A 22,316-nucleotide genomic window follows, 5' to 3' on the forward strand; every position below is an offset into this window, starting at 1 on the left:
GGATTTTTTACTTAAAAAAAAAAAAAAACCCAACCAAAAACCAGTTCAAATGAGAAATTGCAACATCATGGCCTCTTTTCAATTTTCTAATATGCCCAAGAGGCACAGAAAATAAGTCACCAAGACATCAATGCCAGGATGAATGCAGAGGACAGAACTCTACTTATTCTACTGTTTTGCAGTATGCTTCTAAGCACATTCACCAGTGTAATTCTACTGAAAACACACTAATTGTTAAACCTACAGCAGTATGTTACAATCTGAAGGCCTAGCAGTGCCCATTCAATCAGGAAGGCTTAATAACAACAACACTCATTATCGAGATGAGCTGAAATTCCACTACAAAGGCTACCTATGACAAAAGTAACCAAGTGATTCTTCCTTTACATTCCAGATCTAAGAAAAGTTGTTCAAGTCTCTAATGAGTAATCAGGGATTGAGGTTTCTAGGCTACAAAAATCCTGTTGTGGCAAAAAAGGCAGAAACCTAACACCCAAATCAATACTGTATTACTCTCTCCACAGGCAAGAGCTGCTGGGTCAGGAAAATCATGAAAAATTCATAGTGAAGGTGGTCAAGTCATCCATAAGATAGAGAAAATAATGCTATATCTAAAGATCCCTTGAGCAATCGAAGACATTTTATAGATTTCACCATGGATAAGTGCTGGTTTGTTTCATCTATGTACCTTAATACCATTCCTCTCTTATTTCTAACTGTAAATGAGTTTTGGTCTATATTTACTCTCTTTCTTATTTACTTTATTAATTTCTCAGTCTTTGTGCTCCACTGTTGCAATAGCCACCCACAGGAGAATTCTGAATCATTCCTTCTCATAGAAAAAGCGGGTAACACATCTTGGGGGAGTCCTCCATATATATTCCTCAGCAGGGGTAAGCGTAATTCTGGCTAATAGAAAAAGTTCTAAAATATCCTGCTCCTTTCTGTGACATCAATTCTCCACGGGGGCACAAGCAACAAGCCTTCATCTTTTATAAAGTCTAAATTCTCAAGCATAAAAAAGATCCAATTTTATTTCACATAAGGGTAATAGAAGGAAAACAAGTGTTTAAACAACCACATGTGGAAAAGCAAAAGAAGCAAAGATTTGTGCATGATTAATAACTCAGTTTACGCATCTTCACTCTTCCTGCAGCATCCAATTTATATCTAACGCACCAACAGTTCATATCTAACACACGAACAGTAAAAAACGTAAAATGGTGATGGTCCTCCTGCACAGTACATATTAAAGTAAATAATGAAAAGGAACTCTAACAATAGCTAGAAATGATGCAAATCTAACTACCAGATAAAATGAAAGATCGCTTTCTAAAGCTTCATAAGCATTTCTGAATATTCTGCAAATGTGCACGTGTACAAGATTTAAACATTCTATGATTCAAGACACAGGACACTTTGTGGAAAATGAATATAGTCATGATTAAATCTGTTATGCCAAAATATGATAAACTATATTAGAAAGATCCTGCATCTTTCTGCCACTGAGGAAAAAGAGTCAAATTAAGGATGAAAACTACTAGTCCATTTTGTTAATTGTCTATGATGCAGTACTATCTCCTGTTCAGTATTTGCAATCCCTATCTAGTGAGCTATTTAAGAAATGTTGAAGTTTTTTATTGTGTTAAAAAAAATATTATTCACTTGTGAATGTCATCGTCCAAGTATATTGCCTTTCCAGATGCACATTAGACTCAATCATCCCCAAATTCTTGGAATAATCTAGAAAACCAGGAATGCAGGGGCAAGATATGGTCTCTGTTAGACTTGAATGTGCTGGACATTCACCTAGAATATTTATAAATGTCACTGACCTTGTTACAGAATGCCAATCAAAGACCCAGAGAGCAATACCTTCCATCAGGTGTATTTCAGTTTGGGTTTGGTTTTGGTTTTCTTTTTTTTTTTAATGACAATTAGGGAAGAGAATCAAGAGATAAACAGCAGAAAAAATGAATTTGGACATTAGTGGGAAATTTAGGAAAAATATGTTACCTAACTAAGGCTGCATACGATATGAGATATAACGAGTCAGAAATGCCTACAACTAGTTCAGTCTCTTTACTGCCTTAGTACCCAAACATACTCATTAGAGACGATATGCCAAGGTTCAAAGTGATTTAAAAATCACTTTAAATAAATTTAAAAATTTAAATACCCTCTTTCAGTTTAAACCCATCCGCCCTTGTCCTGCCACTACATGCCCTTGTCAGAAGTCCCTCTCCAGATTTCTTGTGTTAGTCCCTCTCCAGATTTCCCTCAGTTAATCAACAGTTTTGCTAAAGTGGGATGGTCTCTCAGCACTAACTTCATATTCCAAGTGCTGAATAAGTTTTGAATATAAAAACATTTTCTAGATGTTTTATATTCTCGCTGTGGTAATGAAAGTGGCTATGCAAAGTTGTCACCTTATTAATCTTATATCAGTCCCTTTTGTGTAGTTAACGACATTATTTTGAGATAAATCAGTATCTATCATTTCTTGCTTTCTCTACAGAGAGGACACTGTAGGTGTCCACCTTTAGGAATCACCAGTAGAATTCCCCTCTAAGTTTCACATTCCCATTAATGAAGCATGACTTTCTGTCTCCAAGTGAGACCACACTAGCTATTAGGATACAGAAAAGTAAAATATTAGAGATGGCACACTCAGTGTATTGTACTTTTCCATCTTAACAGAATACCAGGTTCTCCTGTTTCTGATTTTTAAGACAGACATAGTATAATTTCTTTAGATGTAGTCTATAAAAACTGTCTAGTATTTGCTAGTCATCACATGTGGTTAGACAGTAAAAATTGTGGGACCACTTTTTTTCTTGCTTGTGTTGCAATTGAGCCTTGGTTCTTGGCATTGTCAGGTACACTATTCTAGTTATTAGTGTGAGTCTCACGGGACAGATCAGTTGTCCCCTCAGTCCACATCAGGATTCAACTGGCTTTGTTTTTCACCTAAAATGCCTTTTAAATGTGAAGGCAGTAAAAGGCATGTCTAAGACGTCCAGTGTAAAAACAAAACATATGAAGTAGGAAGATTTTTCCATATACAGTGAAAAATAATATTACCTTTTTCATTAGAAAAGCATTTTATGTATTTAGCACATATCCAAAACATGATTTGTAGAACTCAGTTGTGAACATCAATTATAAGGGAGCTATTGGTATGTGCTTTTATTCTTTGATATTTCTGTCACTTGTGCCTTACATTACTTGTGTTAAGGTATACATCATATTTACAGTTTCTGAGAGAAAAAAGTAATTACTGACAGAAGCTCTTCTCCTGGGACAATCACAGAAAAAAGGTACTGCATGTATGGGTAGTGACTGCCTTGTGTCTTCTCAGAATGGACACAGGAACATGATCCCATAGAGCTGGAATCTAAACAGGAACAGAAAGAATCTGTCTCTCCTACTTTCTTTACTGAAGACAACAAAAAGTGTCAGATACTTCCTTTGAAATGCCTCATAATGCTCAGATATTTGCAGCATACACTACAACTATACCACTGTCACATATTGTTCCATTATCACTGCAGGAAGCTCTGAAGATTTATGCAATCTTATTTGAAAGTACGTGAGAGAATGCATAGAGATTGGTGCAAGGGAATATACGGGACAATTTTCCAAGGGGCTAACAGTACTGAAATCTCACTAAAGGCAATGGAAACTCAGGTTATTTTGCACTTCTCAGATGATATTTGAGAATAGTGAGTCCATAACAGGGACCTTGTGAAATCACTTGTGGCACCTGTATTCCCCTACCAGACTACCTACCAGTGCAGAAAGCAGAGAAGCTTATTAAGCAGAGGGGTGAAATTAACTGCAAGGAAAAACTCAAGTATGATCAGGCAGTATATATTTGGGATCTGTGCCAGCATCAGAGAAGATAATGTGTGTTAATACGTATCATCAATATATTCCTCGATGAAAAACAGCAGTCAAGCAGATTTACCAGTGATTGCATCTAAACGGTAGATTTGAATATGTAAGTTTCTTTTTGGACATTACATTGAACATTCAATGTATTAAGATTTTCCCCAAACACATTTCCTATATTTAACATGTTATGATTCAGTAAGTTAAGAAAACAGCCCAGTTTTCTAAAGATTGACACAAAGTGTCATGAATGAGAATATTTCTGGGTTTTCAGTATTTCACTGTACATGGATTAACCTTTTCACCTCAGTGAATACAGAAAAATGGCACCTTGGATGGAGGAGAGTACTAGAAAATCTGTATCTTTGTGAAGCTCTGATATTCCAGTGAGAGCCATGCAAAGGGCCCAAGCAGCCATTTTTCACAGTGTTCTCCATTGCCATCAGTTGAGCTCCGTACCAAGTAAGCTAGTTTGTGGTGAGAGAACTTCGTTGTGTCTGTTCTGAATATAACATCTAGAAGTTTCTATTTACATTGCTCAGGTCACAAGTTCCCCTGGCTTAACATATTTGCAAGAGTAGCACAAAAGATTGCCATTTGTCTTATTTTAACTTAGGGGCATTTATTATTTATTAGCACTAACACAGTTATTTGTGTGGCAGACTGATTTTTTCCTTTTTGTTCTTACACATATTTCTCCCCACAGAAGTTCTCTGAAATACTTTGTCCTGAGACATTCTTATAATAGCATAGAGATACCAAAATATAACAGTTTCATTAGAAAAGATTAAATGACTGGGAAAAGGAATACACAAATTTAAACAAACAAAATCAGTGTGACTTACACAAAGATAAGGACAGTCCCTGGGAGAATGCTAAAAACTTTGCATTTGTTCTTGCTAATTACACACTTCAGCTTCAAAACCATGTAAAACTGCAAAATATTTTTCATTCATTTTCCACGTCTATAGTACATCTTTTAATAAAATAATCTTTGGGTTTAGCAGAATACATTTTACAACCTGATAAGAATTACATTACATTGGAAAGTAAAATGGCTGTATCGTTTACTATGCTTCTATCGTTTAATATAGAATCTGTAACAGCCTGCATGCTCCCACAATATTCTAACTTTACATTACTACAAAACACAATTTCATAAATTGTAAAGGTCTGTACAAAGAGGAATGTATTTTAATACAGAAAACTTGACACTATCACTGCACTTTTCTTCAGAAATATTCATTCCTTTCTTTGACATTTTTTTGGCTTACACAACAGGGTGCCAAACATTTGTGACAGCTTACAATAGAAAAACAATATTGCTTTTAGTTAACAATGTTAGCTATGAATATATATTGACAGCATTTTCACTGCAGATTTGCTGCCAACATAATACAAAGCAAATAGCATTCAATATGTTGGAACACTCTGGGGAATTAAAGAGTTTCAAAAACAAATTTATGGCATTAGGTGCTGAATGCTAAATCTAATGAAAATGCAAATTCAGAAGTATCTCCTGCACATACTTCATGCAACAGAATACAGTTTGGCAAAGTGATAAAATTAAGATTGTTTAAGTCAGGAGAAAATTATGTTAAAATGCTTCTGCTTGTTTGGCTTTTTATAGAGCCGGTTTTATCACAAAGATTAATAATTCTCTCAAAGTCTTTCTGCTTTGTTTCCTTGAAGTACATCAAAGAGAGATCATAAAAATCTCTGAATTCCAAATGCTCCCAAATGTTTTGAGAAAATACAGATACATAGGTGTATAATTTTAATATTTGTAACTTTACTACTAACCATATACAACCATAAGCATCACTGTTCCCTTGAAAGAACAGAAGCTGACTTTTGCTTCCAAGTCTGTGTGGTTATTATTATCTACAGGACAAGCAAAGCAGAAATTATGATGTAAATCTTATTAAAATATAGTAAAGTACAGCAATGTTGTAATGTCATCTCCTATATATTAAAACATATTTGTTAAACCAAACATTTATTGACACTACTTTATAAATTACATGACATTAATAGTTTTTAAACCATTTACAAAGCAAATTAACGTAGGTTAAAAAAGCCGAGAAACCCAAAATTGTTCAGCTGTTGTATATAATTTGTTATCAATTCTGAGATGAACTTGATATTTATTATCATTCATCTATAGCAAGTCACTCAACACTAATATCTAACAGTACTTGCAAGATATAAAAATATTATGTAAGTTTTAAAATAACTTCTTTAATTTCTACTCACATGATCAGCATCAGTTAAAAATACAACTGACCTACAGAGATCAGCATTCCTTTCCAGTATATTGTAGCTGTTTTCTTTCTCGTTTTCTGATATGGGATATTGCTTTTACCAGGTTCTGTCACATATCTTTTGTTCTTACTTTCACATAAGACTGTTTTATTTATTGCATTTCTTATATAAAACTCTATGGGTTACTTGCAAACTAAACAGACTGACTACACAAGTGACCGTGACTAGCAAAACTGAGAGGTGAAAGGCAGTATTAATCAAAATGTTTGCAAGTGCACAGGTTTTCTTCATTTTAAAACAAACACATTAACTAAAACTTCTGAAAACTTTTTGGGAAAAAAGCCTGCTCTGTCAGACAGTGATGAAAACACATTCTTCATAGGTTGCACTCCACCCTTACTGAATTGTTGAAATCTATCTTCGTACCTTCTAAATACCAAAGAAGGAAAATAAAAAGCGAAAATTATCTTATTTGTAGAACAAGATTTGTATTTAACCACTGAAGTGTAAAATTAGTATAAACCATAATTATCAAACCCACTATAACCTTCAACAGTTTATGAATTTCAGGTTTATTAGGAAGCTGAATGAAATATATTTAGGATTACATTTGGCCATCACACACAGTTTACCATGAGACTCATACTACTTGCATTATAGAATAGTCTAAGCTGCAAAATTGTACAATACTTCCCACTACGGTGAGGGAGCCACAACTCTACATTTAGATATGCAAATTAAAATCAGGAAATGTAAAGTTTCACTTTTTGCTAAGCTATGAATTTGAAAACATACTCTCTAGCACATCAAGCACAATATGGACCTGTGTACTATAAGCATCAAGCAAGTTAGTTTTGTAAAAGCTGAAAGACTCTTATACTGGTGAAGATGGAGTAAACACAGTTAATTTGTTAACGTCTCCTCTGTCTCTTTTCACTGACTGTCAAGGAAATCATATTTCATATTTTTTCCAGTATGTGCTTGGAAAGGATTTCCTAGTAATCTACACTAAATCTCACTGAAGGGTGACAACAGAAATCAATATGTGTCTCTGAAGAATAATCTAGCCAAACATTTACATTTAGAATATTCATTTGTATTTATGCGTGAGAAATTCCTGGCAAAAAGAAATTCTCTTCCTGCATATATACAATCTCTTTTTATAGGGTGATTTTTATCATGAGCAGGCTTCAAATCAATAAAATAAATACATATTACTCAAATTAGTTTTGTGATAAAGCCATCCAGAATCCATGTAAAATAACAATTTACCTAGGTAGGTAGCTGTATTAACCTCAGCTTCAAAGAAATTTGCTTGGTTCTTCTGCAGCCATAGGAAAGAGACAACCCACAGGGAACAGTTATTGTAGTTTCATCCTGGCTATTCCAAATCCATGGAATTGCCATTCCACATGCCTGCCAGGACGGATATTCTGTTTAATCTGGCTATTGAGGAAATTCTAAATCTAACATTGGAGGTACTCAGCATCAATGTCAAATTTCCAGGGGCGAGCATGTCCTTCCATGAATCCCATGACACTCTGTAGTTCTCTGATGCTGGGATTAGTTTAGCCCACAGAGTTAACAGAAGATGAGAATACAAACATAGCGAAAGATGCAACAAAAGCAGCATTCTACTTCCCTGCATCACCCCTGAATATGACATAGTGTTGCATCAAGGTATGCAAAGGCATATGAACACTTGCTAGGAGAATCTGCACACTCGTGGAATATATTACGTATAACAATTTTAATAAAAGTTTTCTGTGAAGCTTCATGTGAGTTTTCAGAGGAAATACAAGCACAATGGACACAAACCCCTTCCAAAAACTTACGCTACACAAGTAGAAAATTAAATAAGCATTCTGTAGATAATCATTATTTCAAGACAAGAAAAATACAGTCAGATTTGCCATTCCAGTAAAAGTCTCTTACAACATGCAGTTAAGGACCCGAATTGATGGAACTCAGTGTTCAGTTGGAAGCTATCTATATGAAATGGGCAAAAGTCTTCATAAAATATTATTATTCCCAAAGTTAAAAATTATAATAAAGAAGTGGTTGTCTAATTTGTTGTGACTTATCTTGGAAAATCATTGGGGAAAAAGGAGACTGATAAACAGAAGCAACAACCCTGCTCAGTGACTGGCTTAGAGGAGACAAATGCTTTGGGCAGATTATTTATATTGCTTATACCAAGCTACTAAAAGCTTCAGAAAGATTATCCTTTCAATGACAATGTAAACCCTATTCAACAACACACAGCAGATTTAGCAGAAACACATACGGTTGTTTTAAATCTATACTGCATATGTTTCACTGTATATACATCCTTTAGTAAAAATAGTAATAAAAACCTCATTTCTACTTGAAAAACCTTCTGAGTTTTAGCTCCTACATAACATAATGCATATTTAGACTAGCATGTTATTCAGTAAAAGATGTCCAAACAAGATGATTTGATGTTGGAACAGTCATCTCAGAACAACCAGAGCAATGTAAGGTAAAATAATTGTCAAGTCAATCTCTAGCTTACACTTTATTGCAGAAATAAATTGAACTCTGCTCTAGCTTTTTGACACGTAATTCTGATACTAATGGGTTCAAATCCATTTCTCTTTGCTCTCCTTCCTAACAGGAAGCTTTATGTAATACTGTGTCAGAAATCTACCAGTTACTGCCTAATGTTTCCCTTAAATAAAAAGTCTCTGCCTGTAATAGTATTAACAGCTGCCATCAGTTTACAGTAATGAGCTACAGTTCATCATGGTAGTGCTACTATGAAAATTAGAAGCTTCCGTAGAGCTTCTCAATTCACAAAAAGATTATCAGAGCCATCGTGAGCAGTGCTGTAACAGCAGACATTGTCTGTCAAAGGTTTGCAGGCCAGATCCTAAAGCGGTGTAACTGTACTCAATCATTGTAATTGTACACAGTTTAATATACCATGTTATGTATTAAAAATACTTGAGGGTCAGTATATAAACCCAGTGTTATTTTTCTTGATTTCTCAAAGCAAAAACCTGCACACTCACTTTACAGAGTGTTTCACAGCCTCTTCAAAAAAGGATTAAAATATGTTTTGTTTGAGGAAACATGATTTTTAACTATATGTACCTTGGGTCATCTATACCGCGAAGAAGAATCTTCCGGAAAAAAAAAAAGATAAGTAGCTACAAACCATGTTTTCATGTTTTTTTAATTTTCTTTTCTCCCTTAAAAAAATTGAAAATGTGTACCTTAATGCTTGATACTTCCAGAATTCTATAAATTTAAGCATACACTTATAAGCAGTATAGCAATAGAACAAAATATTTACTTGAGATTAAGCTGGGATTTTCTGAGGCATTTAACATTGTAGGAACTTTGAAGCAGAATCTCTGCAATCAATGGGAGTTATGCTACCTCATTCTACCATAAACCAGACAAACGCTATTTTCAGATCCTAATGGAAGAAAAAAACTAAACAAACAACAAAAAACCCACAACCTTTTGTGCAGAACTCAATTTGATGGGCCATTATATATCTGGGGTTTTCCTAGAACATATCCTTATCTGTCTTTCAAAATTATTGGTAAACATAGGTCATACCCGGGCTTTTTAAAGCTTCTCCAGGCGGACATGGGAGGAGTGTAGAAGAAACAAAACAGACTAAAATTCACTAACTTGGGTAAACTGTATGTTAAGGGGGAATATGAAGTTTATAAAATCACAAGAGAGCAGATTAAAATTATTATTTCTCATAACAACAAAAAAATTAACTATTAAACAGCTTATTTAAAAAAGAAAAGCATTTATATAAACTGCATAATTAGGCTGCAAAATCACAATAAATCTGATCAGATTAGACAAGGATGATACAATTGATAGAGTCCACCTATGCCTGTTAAAAACAGCAATCTGGAAGCAATTATTACAGTGAACTGGTGACTTCTGACAGCCTCTACCACATTTAGACTGGTAGGAACTCAGCTTTGCAGTACCACAACACACACTGCGTGAGGAAAAATTGCCAGGCTGGCCTGTAGGGTGCCAGGGTTTGCCTGTAACTCAGGCAGCTGGTAACACATAGGTCAGTCCTGCCTATACCACTGACACAGGAACTAAATGTAAGGGTTATTTTATACTTTCCTAGCTATTACTAGTATCTTTTTAAGCATCAGATACCAGCCATTGTCCAGATTAGGATACTAGATACCAGATTAGGACACCAGACTAGACAGCTTCTTAATCTGACCTGCTATGCCAGCTCTTTACTTTCACAGTAAAGCCAAAACCAAGAAAATACCGTGAGTGAGAATATAGAGTCAATTACAGTGGCTGTTGATGGAAGAGTGGGTTCAAGGGCATTGGGTGCAAGGATGACAGTGGATGGCTTTTTCACCATCTTTTCATTATCAGACTAGCCTCCTTCAGGGTCACAGGGCAGTTCCAGTTCCATGTTCCGGAGCACTGGCTATCTCCTGGAATGAACAGTATTGACACTATATGCTTCAAAGAAGATAAGTTTCTATCTTTCAGTGAGACAGGTTAATTCAATCAAGAGTTACTCAATGACTCTCTTGTACAACCCAAGAACTGTATGGTTGGACTCGCAAACCCTGAGTTACCTTTGTGTGTCCAAGAAACTTGCTGAACAGTTTGCTGAATGCTGGAATTAAAAATGAGTTGCTAGTTGGTAAACACAAGAAGGAATCCACGCTGCCTAAGAGGGTTTCTCAAATGTGCAACCTTTTCAACAAAGCTCAATAATCTTTGTGGCACTTGGTGTCTGATTCTGATGGAGCTTACAGTCACTCAAGATCAGGGAAAGATTTACCACATTTCACAGCACCTTTGCTTCATTTTAACAGGTTCCACAGAACCAAAGAGGAAGGCTCTTATTGCCTACACTACACCACAACACTAACTTTCAGGAATTTGTTTATCCTCTCAATAGTAAAATTTCCTATTTTCTGGTTCTCACTTTCATTATCAAAATTCAAGTTTTCTCAGCTTTTTCTTTCACTTATTGTAAGATGAAGATATGTAAAGACACTCTGTGCACAGTGACCCATTATTGGGTTCATATTGGGTTCATGTTAAAATCACAGGCAGCATGCAACAATAACGAAGGAATTGTGTTACAAGATGTAGATCTTTAGTTCCATCGCCAACAGTTGATAGCAGAATAGGGGATTACTGGAGCCATATGCTCAATACACTCGACCACAATCAGCAGGCAGAATACTGACTTCTTCACTGCTTTTTCCTAACTAATTGCAAACTAATTACCTTTTATAGCATATCACTACTATTTCATTCTTAGGCTTCCTTGGTGGAAAGAAAAAACACAACTTTCTACAATTTCTCAGCACTACCTTTTCTTTTTCTTCCCTGTCATTTAAAGTGCAAATGGTTTCCCTCCCCCAGTAACATGAATTAACCTACATATATTTCAGTTTGTTTTTTCTTCAGGTTCCAACAATTTCTGCACAGTATCTCGACCTGCCATGGCTCAAATACAGAATATTCTGCATAAGAAAGATACAAAAATCTAAAATTGGGAAAGTTTAAAACATTTAGTGTAAATATTTTTTATTATACTTAAGTTCTATGCTTCTGCATTGTGATGTAAAGGCTCTTCAGTAATAAAAGCAGAATGAAACCAAATTCGCATGGAAGACAATTAACACTGGGACTAAAATGGGGGTATTTAATCATAAATAAAAAAGTTTTTAAATTGAAAGAGAAGTAAGCCTGTCACATCCCTGACATCAAGATCATCATAGTGTTGATTTTGTTTATGGCATTTATAATGTATTTTTGACATTTTGAGTGACAGATGCCACCATAATATGAAATTAAACGCACCTGGCCATTAGTTTCCTGTAAGCAAAAGCCAGTGTTCAATCTGAAACATAGAGTATGCATGCAATAATTACCACACACTGACATCTAAAATGTTCTTAGAGACACCTGCAACAGAAAAAGTTTATGAATTTAACACTGTCTTGCCAAGAGAGAAATATTTCATCAGGACAGCAGTTGTTTTGCTAACACTGAATACTGTCTATGTTTGCTAACCTATCTGTATTCATTATGCTTTAAAGGATGATACATGTCATGACAGCTTTGGATAATTTCATGGAGATGCACACTGTACTGCACTTACCAAAGCTTCACATACACCCTCAATCTATTCCAAGCACAACTGAATTATTGATCCAAAATAAAATTATATGTACTTGAAAGGAGTCCAACTTGGAAGAATCATCATTTATAAATCTAATTTTATACATGACCAATATAGGCACAAGTTTCTAAAATGGCAAAATTATTTTTCTTCAAAACTGCAGTCTGTTCAATTGATTATTCTTTTTTTTTAAATGTTGAGATGAACATGCAATCTATTTTAAATGTCATCACTTTGTTTCTTTATTTAATTAACATTTCATATGGCTTCCTCAGTAAATAAATAATTGCTTCAATCACTATATGTATCATCTAACCCTGTGCACTTTTGACTTCCAATAAAATTGTATCACTTTCCAGCATAGAGATCAGTGAAACTGCTTTTTAAAAGTTCAAACGCTCCTTTGCAATAACCCACTATGGTTTTTAATACATATTTCAGACAATTCAAGCCCTTCCCTTATAAAAAGTAATGGATCCATATTACCACTGCTATGGTACCATAAGATCTTACAAAATTTGCCTCTGGAATCTGGCTCCATCACCCTTTCTTCCTTTTTTTCTTTTTTTTAAATTGAATGGCATGTGCTATATAAAAAAAGTCTGCTTACCCTGTAGTAACTGCAGCTACATAAAAGATATTGTCCAAATGCAATCAGCTCAGCCTCTCACGTTTTCAAGGCAGACAGATACATATATGTATATATAAAATATACGTATAAACTCAAATATAGCTTTAAGGGACTTCGCCAGTGCAGTATATACAGTGCAACACTGTAGTACACAGTGATGCTGTGAAACTAAATGAAAACTAACAGTAAGTTTTTGCTGCTTCTCGATTCTGAAAGATACACCCCAAAGAACGCAAATACATAACTCTTATTTTGGCTCAATGGTTGTCATATTTGCTAATAAACACTAGAGAATTTTCAGTGAAAGCGTTCTCTAATTCAGATTACATTTATTTACCTGCTTTAGAAACTGATTTTTCCTGATGAAAATATTTTAAGAGAGCTTTGCTTCCTTTCTAAACTTGCTTAGAAAAGGAATTACAACTTCAGCACTTCTGGAGTATATGCCTTTCTCCAAGGCAAAATAAAGCAGTGAATGATAATGACTGATAAACCAGATGGCCTTAGATGAACGTCAAAATTTAAATCTTGACCAACTTCACTCACAAGAACTGAAACCCACTATTTGATTGCCCAGAACAAAGGAAAAAATAAATAAAAAATTGATACTGATCCAACTAAAGCAATACTGAAATTACACTAAGCAGTGAATTAAAAGTCATAACAGTGATGCAACATACAGTTTCATCTTAAAGCAAAATGGCAATGTGAGCTGGAAACATGGGATGACAAAAACCATTCAACTCTTTATGGCTTTGGGGGAATGGCCCAAGTGCTTTCAAGACACAAATGCAAATTCAGATGTCACTGTTGACTGAAGGACCCCAATTTCAAACACATAAGCTAGCAAAGAACACATACAAACATGGACTTGAAGAAAGAGGAGCTGAGATCCTTCATCACTAAGAGTTAACAAACAAATTAATTAATTTCATTTTACTCAACCAAATAGATGGACAGCAGCACGAAGGTAGAGACTGATAATTCAGGCTAAGTCACTTTGATACTTAGGTATGACTTTGACATCTGTAGAACACGACCCAATTTCCTGGAAAACTGTTGTTTAGTATCTCCACTCCAGTTGCCATAAAGTCATAGCAGAGGTAAAACTGAAAAGTATCCACAGTGTTTCTCAGAGATAGCAGATACTCAAAATATCACAGAGGAACAGGAATTTAAATACTAACAAATAGATGCCTATTTGGGAACTGCTAAATAGATTCATATTTTTTAATTTAGGGAAGTAGAAAGTCTAGGGAGGAAAGAAAAGGCCAAAATTCAGACTCAGAGTGATATCCTTCTGATAAATGGGTCGGTACAGAAAACTATCCACAAAACCTCTATCTTTCTGGACTTACATGTATTTCTTGGTATTTTTATACCATCTATGCTAAAGAAATGTATTCTTCTCAGAATGCTTAGAATATTAATTCATGACACTTGCGAAACAAAAAGGAATCAATCACAGAGTTTTGCCTACATTAGTTGTCACCTGATAGTTGTTTTACGACAGTTCCTGTCTTTTGACAGGGTGAAGTCAGTTAGAATGAAGCTTCAGCAACTCAAATGCTCAAATCCTAAAGCTCTCTAGTCCTAAGACATATTTTCTTTTTTTTAATATTGGAGATTCTGATTCCTGCCAAAAAAAAAAAAAAAAAAGCTTTAAACTACCCACCCATATAACTTTGCATGAAATTTAAATATAAATATTTAATTTTCTTTGGTAGTAGATCAACCCAGCAGCAGGGATAAATTTAAAACTCGACCATTCTGGAACATTCCTACATTTATATTACACTCTGTTTATTTGCATGAAGTTTTTCTTTTATGTCAACATCCATGTTTTATCTTCCTGGCAGTAACAGTAATAGATATAAATTTCTGCCACAAAGTTTTCATACAAAATTGAATTTCATTTTAATTGTTTACTGTTTAACAAGTGCATAAAAAGAGAGGAAAGGAATTAGGCAATTATGTACATTTTCTCTAAACAGCAAATTTAAAACAATGTACCTATTTGAACAAGAAATGCTAGAGAGCAAGTTTCTTTTAAAAGCTAACCAAAATCCTTCTTTAAAACCAGATTTATAAGAGCAATATAATTTTAAAGCTTATCTTTTCAGCAACACAGACCTTGTGTTATGCTTTAAAGATTCTGATTTGGAACCAAACAATATTGCACAACTCTTCATCTGAGTCACAGTAAGACTCTGCTGTTTTACACTGCAGAATGGTTGCATGGAGTACAAAAATCAGTCCAACATATGCATTCTTATTAGTCAAGTTCTTACACACATTAAATTCAGATATATCAGTGAAACCATTTAAAGTGATGGCTTTGTTCAGATTGCTTATTAGTTCTATATGCCTATTTGTTATAAACTTCCAAGTTTCAAATTTCTAAACTTTAATTCATTAAATGTGCTTGAATAGGCAGTGCACAGGTATCAGTAACCTTTACCTTTAACCTTTTCATGAGAAGTATCAGAAGTGAGGAAACAAAATAAATTTGTATGACAAAACAAAAGTGGTACATGAAAAAGATCACGTTTTGTCTACCTGTGCAAAGGGTGACTAAAATACCAAAATACAGGAAGAGGTAGAGGTATCTTTCTAGCACACTAAAAATTAACATAAGAAGAGCACATAAAGATGGGTAACAGCTGGGAGCTCCCAAAACAGGCAAAATTCAAATAATCTAGCAATTCTCCTCATAAATTATTATAAAGAGCTATTTAGAGAGATTACAGGAGCTGACTGGAAAAGGATTAATACATTACTGGTGCAAAGTATTCAACAATGAATGCCTTATGACCAATTTAGTAAGAAGGCATATATAATGAAACACACTACGGAAAATACATATATCAGATTGGTTAGGAAATATTGCGAGTCAAAAAATGCTTTATGCAAATCTTCCAAATTTCAGAACTGTGCTCTTTTATAAAAACATATCAACTTTTATACATGCATTTTCCAAAGCCAGGTAAATGCAATATAGCCTTTGATGAGCAGTAAAGAAAATAGCTGTCTTCTAAAAAGATAAACTGGAAAGACTGTAAGATGTTATAATGCATCTTGATACCAGTAACATATCATCAAATGACAGTAGAATGAAGAATGTCTGCTTAAGAAGAAAAAAGTAAACGGGTAGCCTGTTTCCAACTGTAGACTGCTATTGATGTCATCTTTACTCCATCTCACTTTGGAGGCAGCTTCTGAAGGAATTAACTGCACAATGAGTTCTTATGCCAGGAAAAGAGGTTGAGTACCTTAAATCATGCCTGTTTTTCTTTTCTTTCCCCCTGTTCCTCCAAAATGTATCAACTGGTATAATAAAAGACATTATCTCTCCCTATACACATATCATTCATACCTTTATACAATCACAGCTGAAGCATCACAAACAGTTGTCCACTAAGGATCATTGCATTGTTTTAAGATAGTAATAAGAGTCCTGAGCAAACTGTAAAATCTAATTCCAATAATAAATAGTTGCTGAAAAACTATTCCATTAAAGACAACAGATATTTTACAGCCTTTTTTATTTGACAAAACAGTGCAGAAAAAAAAAAAAAGAGAAAACTGTATAATGAGAGCTCCATGCATTCATAATAATGTCCCGCTATGATATTATCTATCTGTCCTTGGCATCCTGTTTAAATTCCTTCATAAGTACAGGCTATCCTTCATCCTGATCCATACATAAGAAAAAAACAAAAGAATCTTGAGTCAAAATTCTAGCCTCAATCCAACTGCAACTGATGTAACAGGGAGAATGTCTTTGAAGTAAATAACATTTGGTTCTTTGATTTTAACCTCAATCTGGATTGATTTATTAACTGTAAGTAATGATCAAATCATAGCTGCCAAATACCCATTCTTCTCCTCTATCTTTTTTGGTATATTTTGTCAGTACCTTTGTGATGCAGAACTCCAAATGTGTTTATCAACACTTACAGAACAAAATTTGGCACTATTAGGAAACCCCTTCTGTTGGAAATTCTTTTTTTAATCTCAGTGAAAATACCATTTCTGAACATGATTCATCACAGCAGAGTTGTTCAGGGTACATACACATACAGAATATACCATGTGGCCTGGATGTGCATTATTGATTGGTATAATATGGCTGCCATTTGTTAGAGTAACTGAAAGCATCACAGATATTTTTAATAGTTTCAGCACTTTTGTTGTATGCAACTCCTATCTTTTATTTTCCAGGACAGAGATTCTTTTTCTAGTGTGGCTACAGTGTCTGGAACAGTGAGCGTCAGCTACTTTAGAATTTCGGGCTACAGCCCCAAGAGAAATAATCATTCTTTTCACCTCTAAAGTCCTCCAATATTGGTAAACTAGCATATTCTTATAATTTATCGTACATACGCACATTTCTTTTTTTTCTCCAAATCTCAAATGAATCACTGTTGCTACTAACACCTTTAAAGACATTCTAGTTCAGAAGTAATCATGCACCTGAAGCACTGTCTATTTATAAATACTTGCAATGCAATTTGGAGATGACATTTGTTCACCCAATTTCTGGTTGCACAGAGAAGGAATTTAGCCAAATTGCAGACAGTGTTGTAAGGGCCATGGCTGAAGTTAATAGGAAACAAACCCTGCCCAATAAAGTGCATTATCCAGATATAGACGGCAGCCTGGGACATGTATATCCACAAAGAAATTGGAGGCTTTGCCCATGAGACCATGTGTTCCACAGCAAATCCTATTATTTCCTTCATTCTCTCTTTCATGGTTATCGTAAGTGTAGTCATTGCATGATTATAGTCCTTATATATATCAGCTTCTTTTTGTTTGCGTTTGGGTTTTTTCCCAATATTGGTGTTAACTGAATTCACTGAACAAATGAGAAAAAAAATCCACAGCTCAGATCTTATCAATGGACTCACAAGTCAAAAACCATGTAAAGAGACCAAAAGACCAAATTTTACATCTTACAGGTATTTTATACGATGGTCCTTTTTTCCTATAAATATTAGCCATTAGCTCTTTCTTTTGATGTTTTCCTTGCTGAAAAAGTATAAAATAAAACTAACAACATAAAATGTCTGATATAGAAGTCCAAGTCATAAGGAGGAATAAGTTAATTTACCAACTTCTAAATAAAAAACAATAGCCTACTGGTTCTACTGTAACATAGGGAAGTGAACATCAAAAAAATCCCAAGTTTATCATAAAATTCTAAAAATAATTCTGAAAAGATAAGGGCTTTCCCTGCTGTGCTACAGAACTTAGCTCTGTTACCTGCCCTTGTTACTGAAGCACAACAGTAACCTAAGACATACCTAACAGGAAGAAGGAAGCAATAATTCTGAAATAGACTTCTGTATCATAGTGAAAAACACACTGGGCATGAGTTTCCATAGTGATTCAGCAACAAAAGGCTGCTACAATTTTCAGCTGTCTATACCAAGACAGAAACGGAGCAAAGGGACTACAGTCCCTTCTCTGCAAGTTGGGATGTTAGTATACTCAGAATTGTCCATTAAATTTTAGTTCCACACTATAAGGAAGATATTGAAGGAAATGGAAGAGGAATAATAATAATAAAAAAAAGAAGTTCTGCAAGAAGCAAAACTACTAAGTGCTATGGATTTGGATTTCATGGTTGGATTCTCTGGTATCTTAAAAATGCAAATTCCAACGAATACTTTCTCCTTGGCATCTCCTCTGTGGATTCTCTGATGTTTAATAAGAAATGATCTCATAGTATAGCCTGTCTGCCTGTGGGAACACTAATGGGTCTCTTGCCCTTTTGGCAGCACGCTTTCCTAAAACTTACAGGAATTCCTGTCCAGGGGTGCTGAAACTGCGCAAGAGTTAAAAAGCTATGGAAGGAGAAAGGAGAGGAGAAAGATCAACAGCCACGCAAAAACCTAGGCTAGCAAGGAGGCAGTGTGATCATATAAGCTTTGTGTCCTTGGAAATCCAGGCTAATTATCAAAGGGCTGGACGGATTCACTTATAGAATCATAGAATGGTTTGGGTTGGAAAGAACCTTAAGATCATCTAGTTCCAAACCCCCTGTCATGGACAGGGACACCTTCCACTAGACCATGTTGCCCAAGGCTCATGTCCAACCTGCCAGGGATGGACCATTTACCACTTCTTTGGGCAACCTATTCCAGTGCCTCACCACCCTCACAGTAAAGAACTTCTTCCTTAAATCTAACCTGAACTTCCCCTGTCTAAGCTTAAACCCATTAGCCCTTGTCCTACCCCTACAGTCCCTGATGAAGAGTTCCTCTCCAGCATTTCTGTAGGCCCCCTTCAGATACTGGAAGGCTGCTATGAGGTCTCCATGCAGCCTTCTCTTCTCCAGGCTGAACAACCCCAATTTTCTCAGCCTCTCTTCATACAGGAGGTGTTGCAGCCCCTTATCATCCTCGTGGCCTCCTCTGGACTTGCTCCAACACCTTCATGCCCTTCTTACATTGAGGGCACCAGAACTGTACACAGTGCTCCAAGTGGGGTCTCATGAGAGCAGAGGGGCAGGATCACCTCCTTCGATCTGCTGGTCACGCTTTCATTTATGATGAAAGTCCAAAAGCCCCAAAGCCGAAAAATACTTAAACACTTAAAGACAAAGTGCTCTATTGGATATAGGGCTGAAAGAACCAAACATGATAGCTAGGTTAAGACACAAATGATGAGGAATGTTATAATTTACAGAAATATAAATGTTAGCCAAGGATGATGAGGATTTATTTGTACCATGAGGAGCTATTACTAAGCAGAATTGCAACTGGGAATAGTGGGATTAAATAAAGGAAAGCTTTAGGCTAAAAATGAAGCAATGCTGTGAGATGACTCTATAGAACAGTTTTGAGACATAGGAAGTTGAAGCTCCATGGCTTACGAAAATTAAAACTGGAATGTAAAAAAACTGTTCAGTTCTCTAGAGAAAAATAATGCATGGATGGTGAGATTGAAAGGAATGTCTAGTAGGTCTTTTATCTATCACTGCATTAATAACAAAATACTGCACTAAACATATTGTAAAAACTGCACTACTATCCAGTAGTAGAACTGAAATCTAAAGCGTGAGTACATACAGTACAATTCTGTGTTCCTAGAATTTGTATGGCTGTTGTTTTTACACTGTATCTTCTTCGCTCACTTCTTAATCCATTTGTCCACTGCTGGGTGTCAATGATTGGTCTGATGCAACAGGAGAAAAACAGAAGGGATGATTTCTAATTCAGGTAATGAAAGGAGGTTTCTTGTTTTTTCATGATACTATTGAAATGAATTTCTTTGTAAAGGCTTTACTGTGAAACATCACGCAAAACTGGAGATACAATGAGAAGAAAATCTTCAACATATTTTCAAATCTAAGCAAATAAAGTTGTGTAAGAGTTTGAAGTGGAAGGATGAAGAACAGTGAGAATGAAATGTAATATAGATGATGTATAAAAGTAATAAAAGCAGCTACTCCTTTTGAGTCCTCATTTAAATGGATGAAACCAGACCTAGATCTGCCTTTGTCCCACATCACCTATATGATACATCAAAAATAAATATAATATTATACAGGTAATTATTTATACAGACTCATTAAAATATCTACTTTTCCACATAAAGTGATCAAAGTTACCTGTGTATTAGTGCAACATTTTAAAGCAATACTGCATGGTATGAGTTTCCTCGTTATTTTCTAGTAAAACATAAAAGAATATAATCAAAATGCACAAACCAGATTACACAGTATGTTTGATGCAGCAATTTCTAACATTCATTTAATATAGCTGAGCTGCAATGACTAATACTGCCAGTGTCCTCTAGTACAAAGACCTAAAAAATCTAGGTTCCAGACTAGATTACGTTCATGCAGGTCTCATTTTAACGGAAATTGGAGAGATGAAAAAAAGATTATAGGAACACACATTATAAAAACAGACCTCACAAGTCAAACTTAATAGTGAAACCATTCTCTTTCATGTAGACAACCATGAAAACAAATATCCTGTAAGCACTAGATATATATTGTATCTTTCTACCAGATCTCTTTGCCTCCTTGAGACAGATTCCCATTCATCTCATGACTATATAATTTGATCATAGTTGAGTAAGGCACAGCAGGGGAAAGGGTCTGTCTGATAAAGTATCAGGCTCCAGGAAAATAGATAAACAATTTCATGATTTCTAGTTGTAACAGGAATGGTACAGTGGTGGGTATTAAGATATTAGTCTCGTAGGAATACCAATATCAAGCCTCTGCAGTTTTTTCTCTTACTAAATATGTTTTCTTTCCATTAAGTGAAAATGACAGTCTGATTATGATAAACTAAGACAGAACACCAGAATAAAACACAAGGTGGGTGTGAAAAGTGGAATTAAATCTTTCTTGATTTGTCAAAGTGAAAGTTAGTACATAACTTCTTTTTTTTCCTTAAAGATAAGTGAAAAAATAGAGCAAGGAAGTTTCTTTCTCATGCGATATTTTTACTGCAAAGGAACATTATTTAAAAGCAGGTAATATAGTTGCCTATCAAGTTGTTTCACATTCAAATCTCTTTCACAAGAGACACATTGGCAGGCAACTCCTACTACACATCACTAGAGTAATGCATTGTTCTACATGTATTAAATGAGTGATAATACTTGAACAGCTATGATGGACTTCTTTTTCATGTATTAACAGCTATATTTGGTTTGTATATATTAACAGAAACATACAGCAGACCTTACTAATACAACTCCTGTTAGATGGTAAATGTTATCTTTGTAATTACTTCCTGTCTTAGATAGCTGAAAAACATGGTGATACCCAGTCATGTTGAAACCTACTTTTACTTATATAAATTCAAAGAACAAAAATATATTTTACAGCAAATTTGTAGTTACAAATGCTGGATGTCATCTTTTTTTATTTAACAAATTATATTCTGGAGTAAGCAATTTTTAAAGTGATCATGCAATCTAGTTTAGTATCACTTACCTGTGATTCTTTTACATTTTCAACAGTGAAGTTGAACCAAACTCGAAAGCGTGGGTTACACGTATCTGGTCTAATGAACAGGTCATACTCGAACTCTGTGATGTGGTCCACCCGTCCAAGGTTACCTACCAAGAACATATGAAAAAGAATGAATTTTAATGAATGACTGGAACTACACTGAGAAAAAATGTAAAACCTTCTACCTCTGTTGATTAAGATATATCAGTATAATAAGCCTTCTAACAGTTCAGAATTATTATTAAAAGAATTAATCATAGTCACAAAATAAAATATATACCAGTGAGCTACATGCATATGAATACACCAAAAAGAAGACAATTTGGATTTTTATTATTTGATCAAATTGACTTTTTGTCTTCTCTTAT

General features: G+C 34.9%; 1 protein-coding gene across 2 annotated transcripts in view; it reads right to left on the bottom strand.

Moving 5' to 3' along the window:
* Positions 1-22,316, bottom strand: part of AGBL4 (ATP/GTP binding protein like 4) — a 956,884-nt gene that overhangs the window by 884,241 nt on the left and 50,327 nt on the right. For both annotated transcript variants that reach the window (XM_032920114.1, XM_032920113.1), the window contains one exon: positions 21,931-22,055. In XM_032920114.1, coding sequence (XP_032776005.1) covers positions 21,931-22,055 — 125 coding nt within the window. The remainder of the gene's footprint in view (positions 1-21,930; positions 22,056-22,316) is intronic.

The sequence above is a fragment of the Strigops habroptila genome, chromosome 8 (assembly GCF_004027225.2).
Source record: "Strigops habroptila isolate Jane chromosome 8, bStrHab1.2.pri, whole genome shotgun sequence".
Lineage (NCBI taxonomy): Eukaryota > Metazoa > Chordata > Aves > Psittaciformes > Psittacidae > Strigops > Strigops habroptila.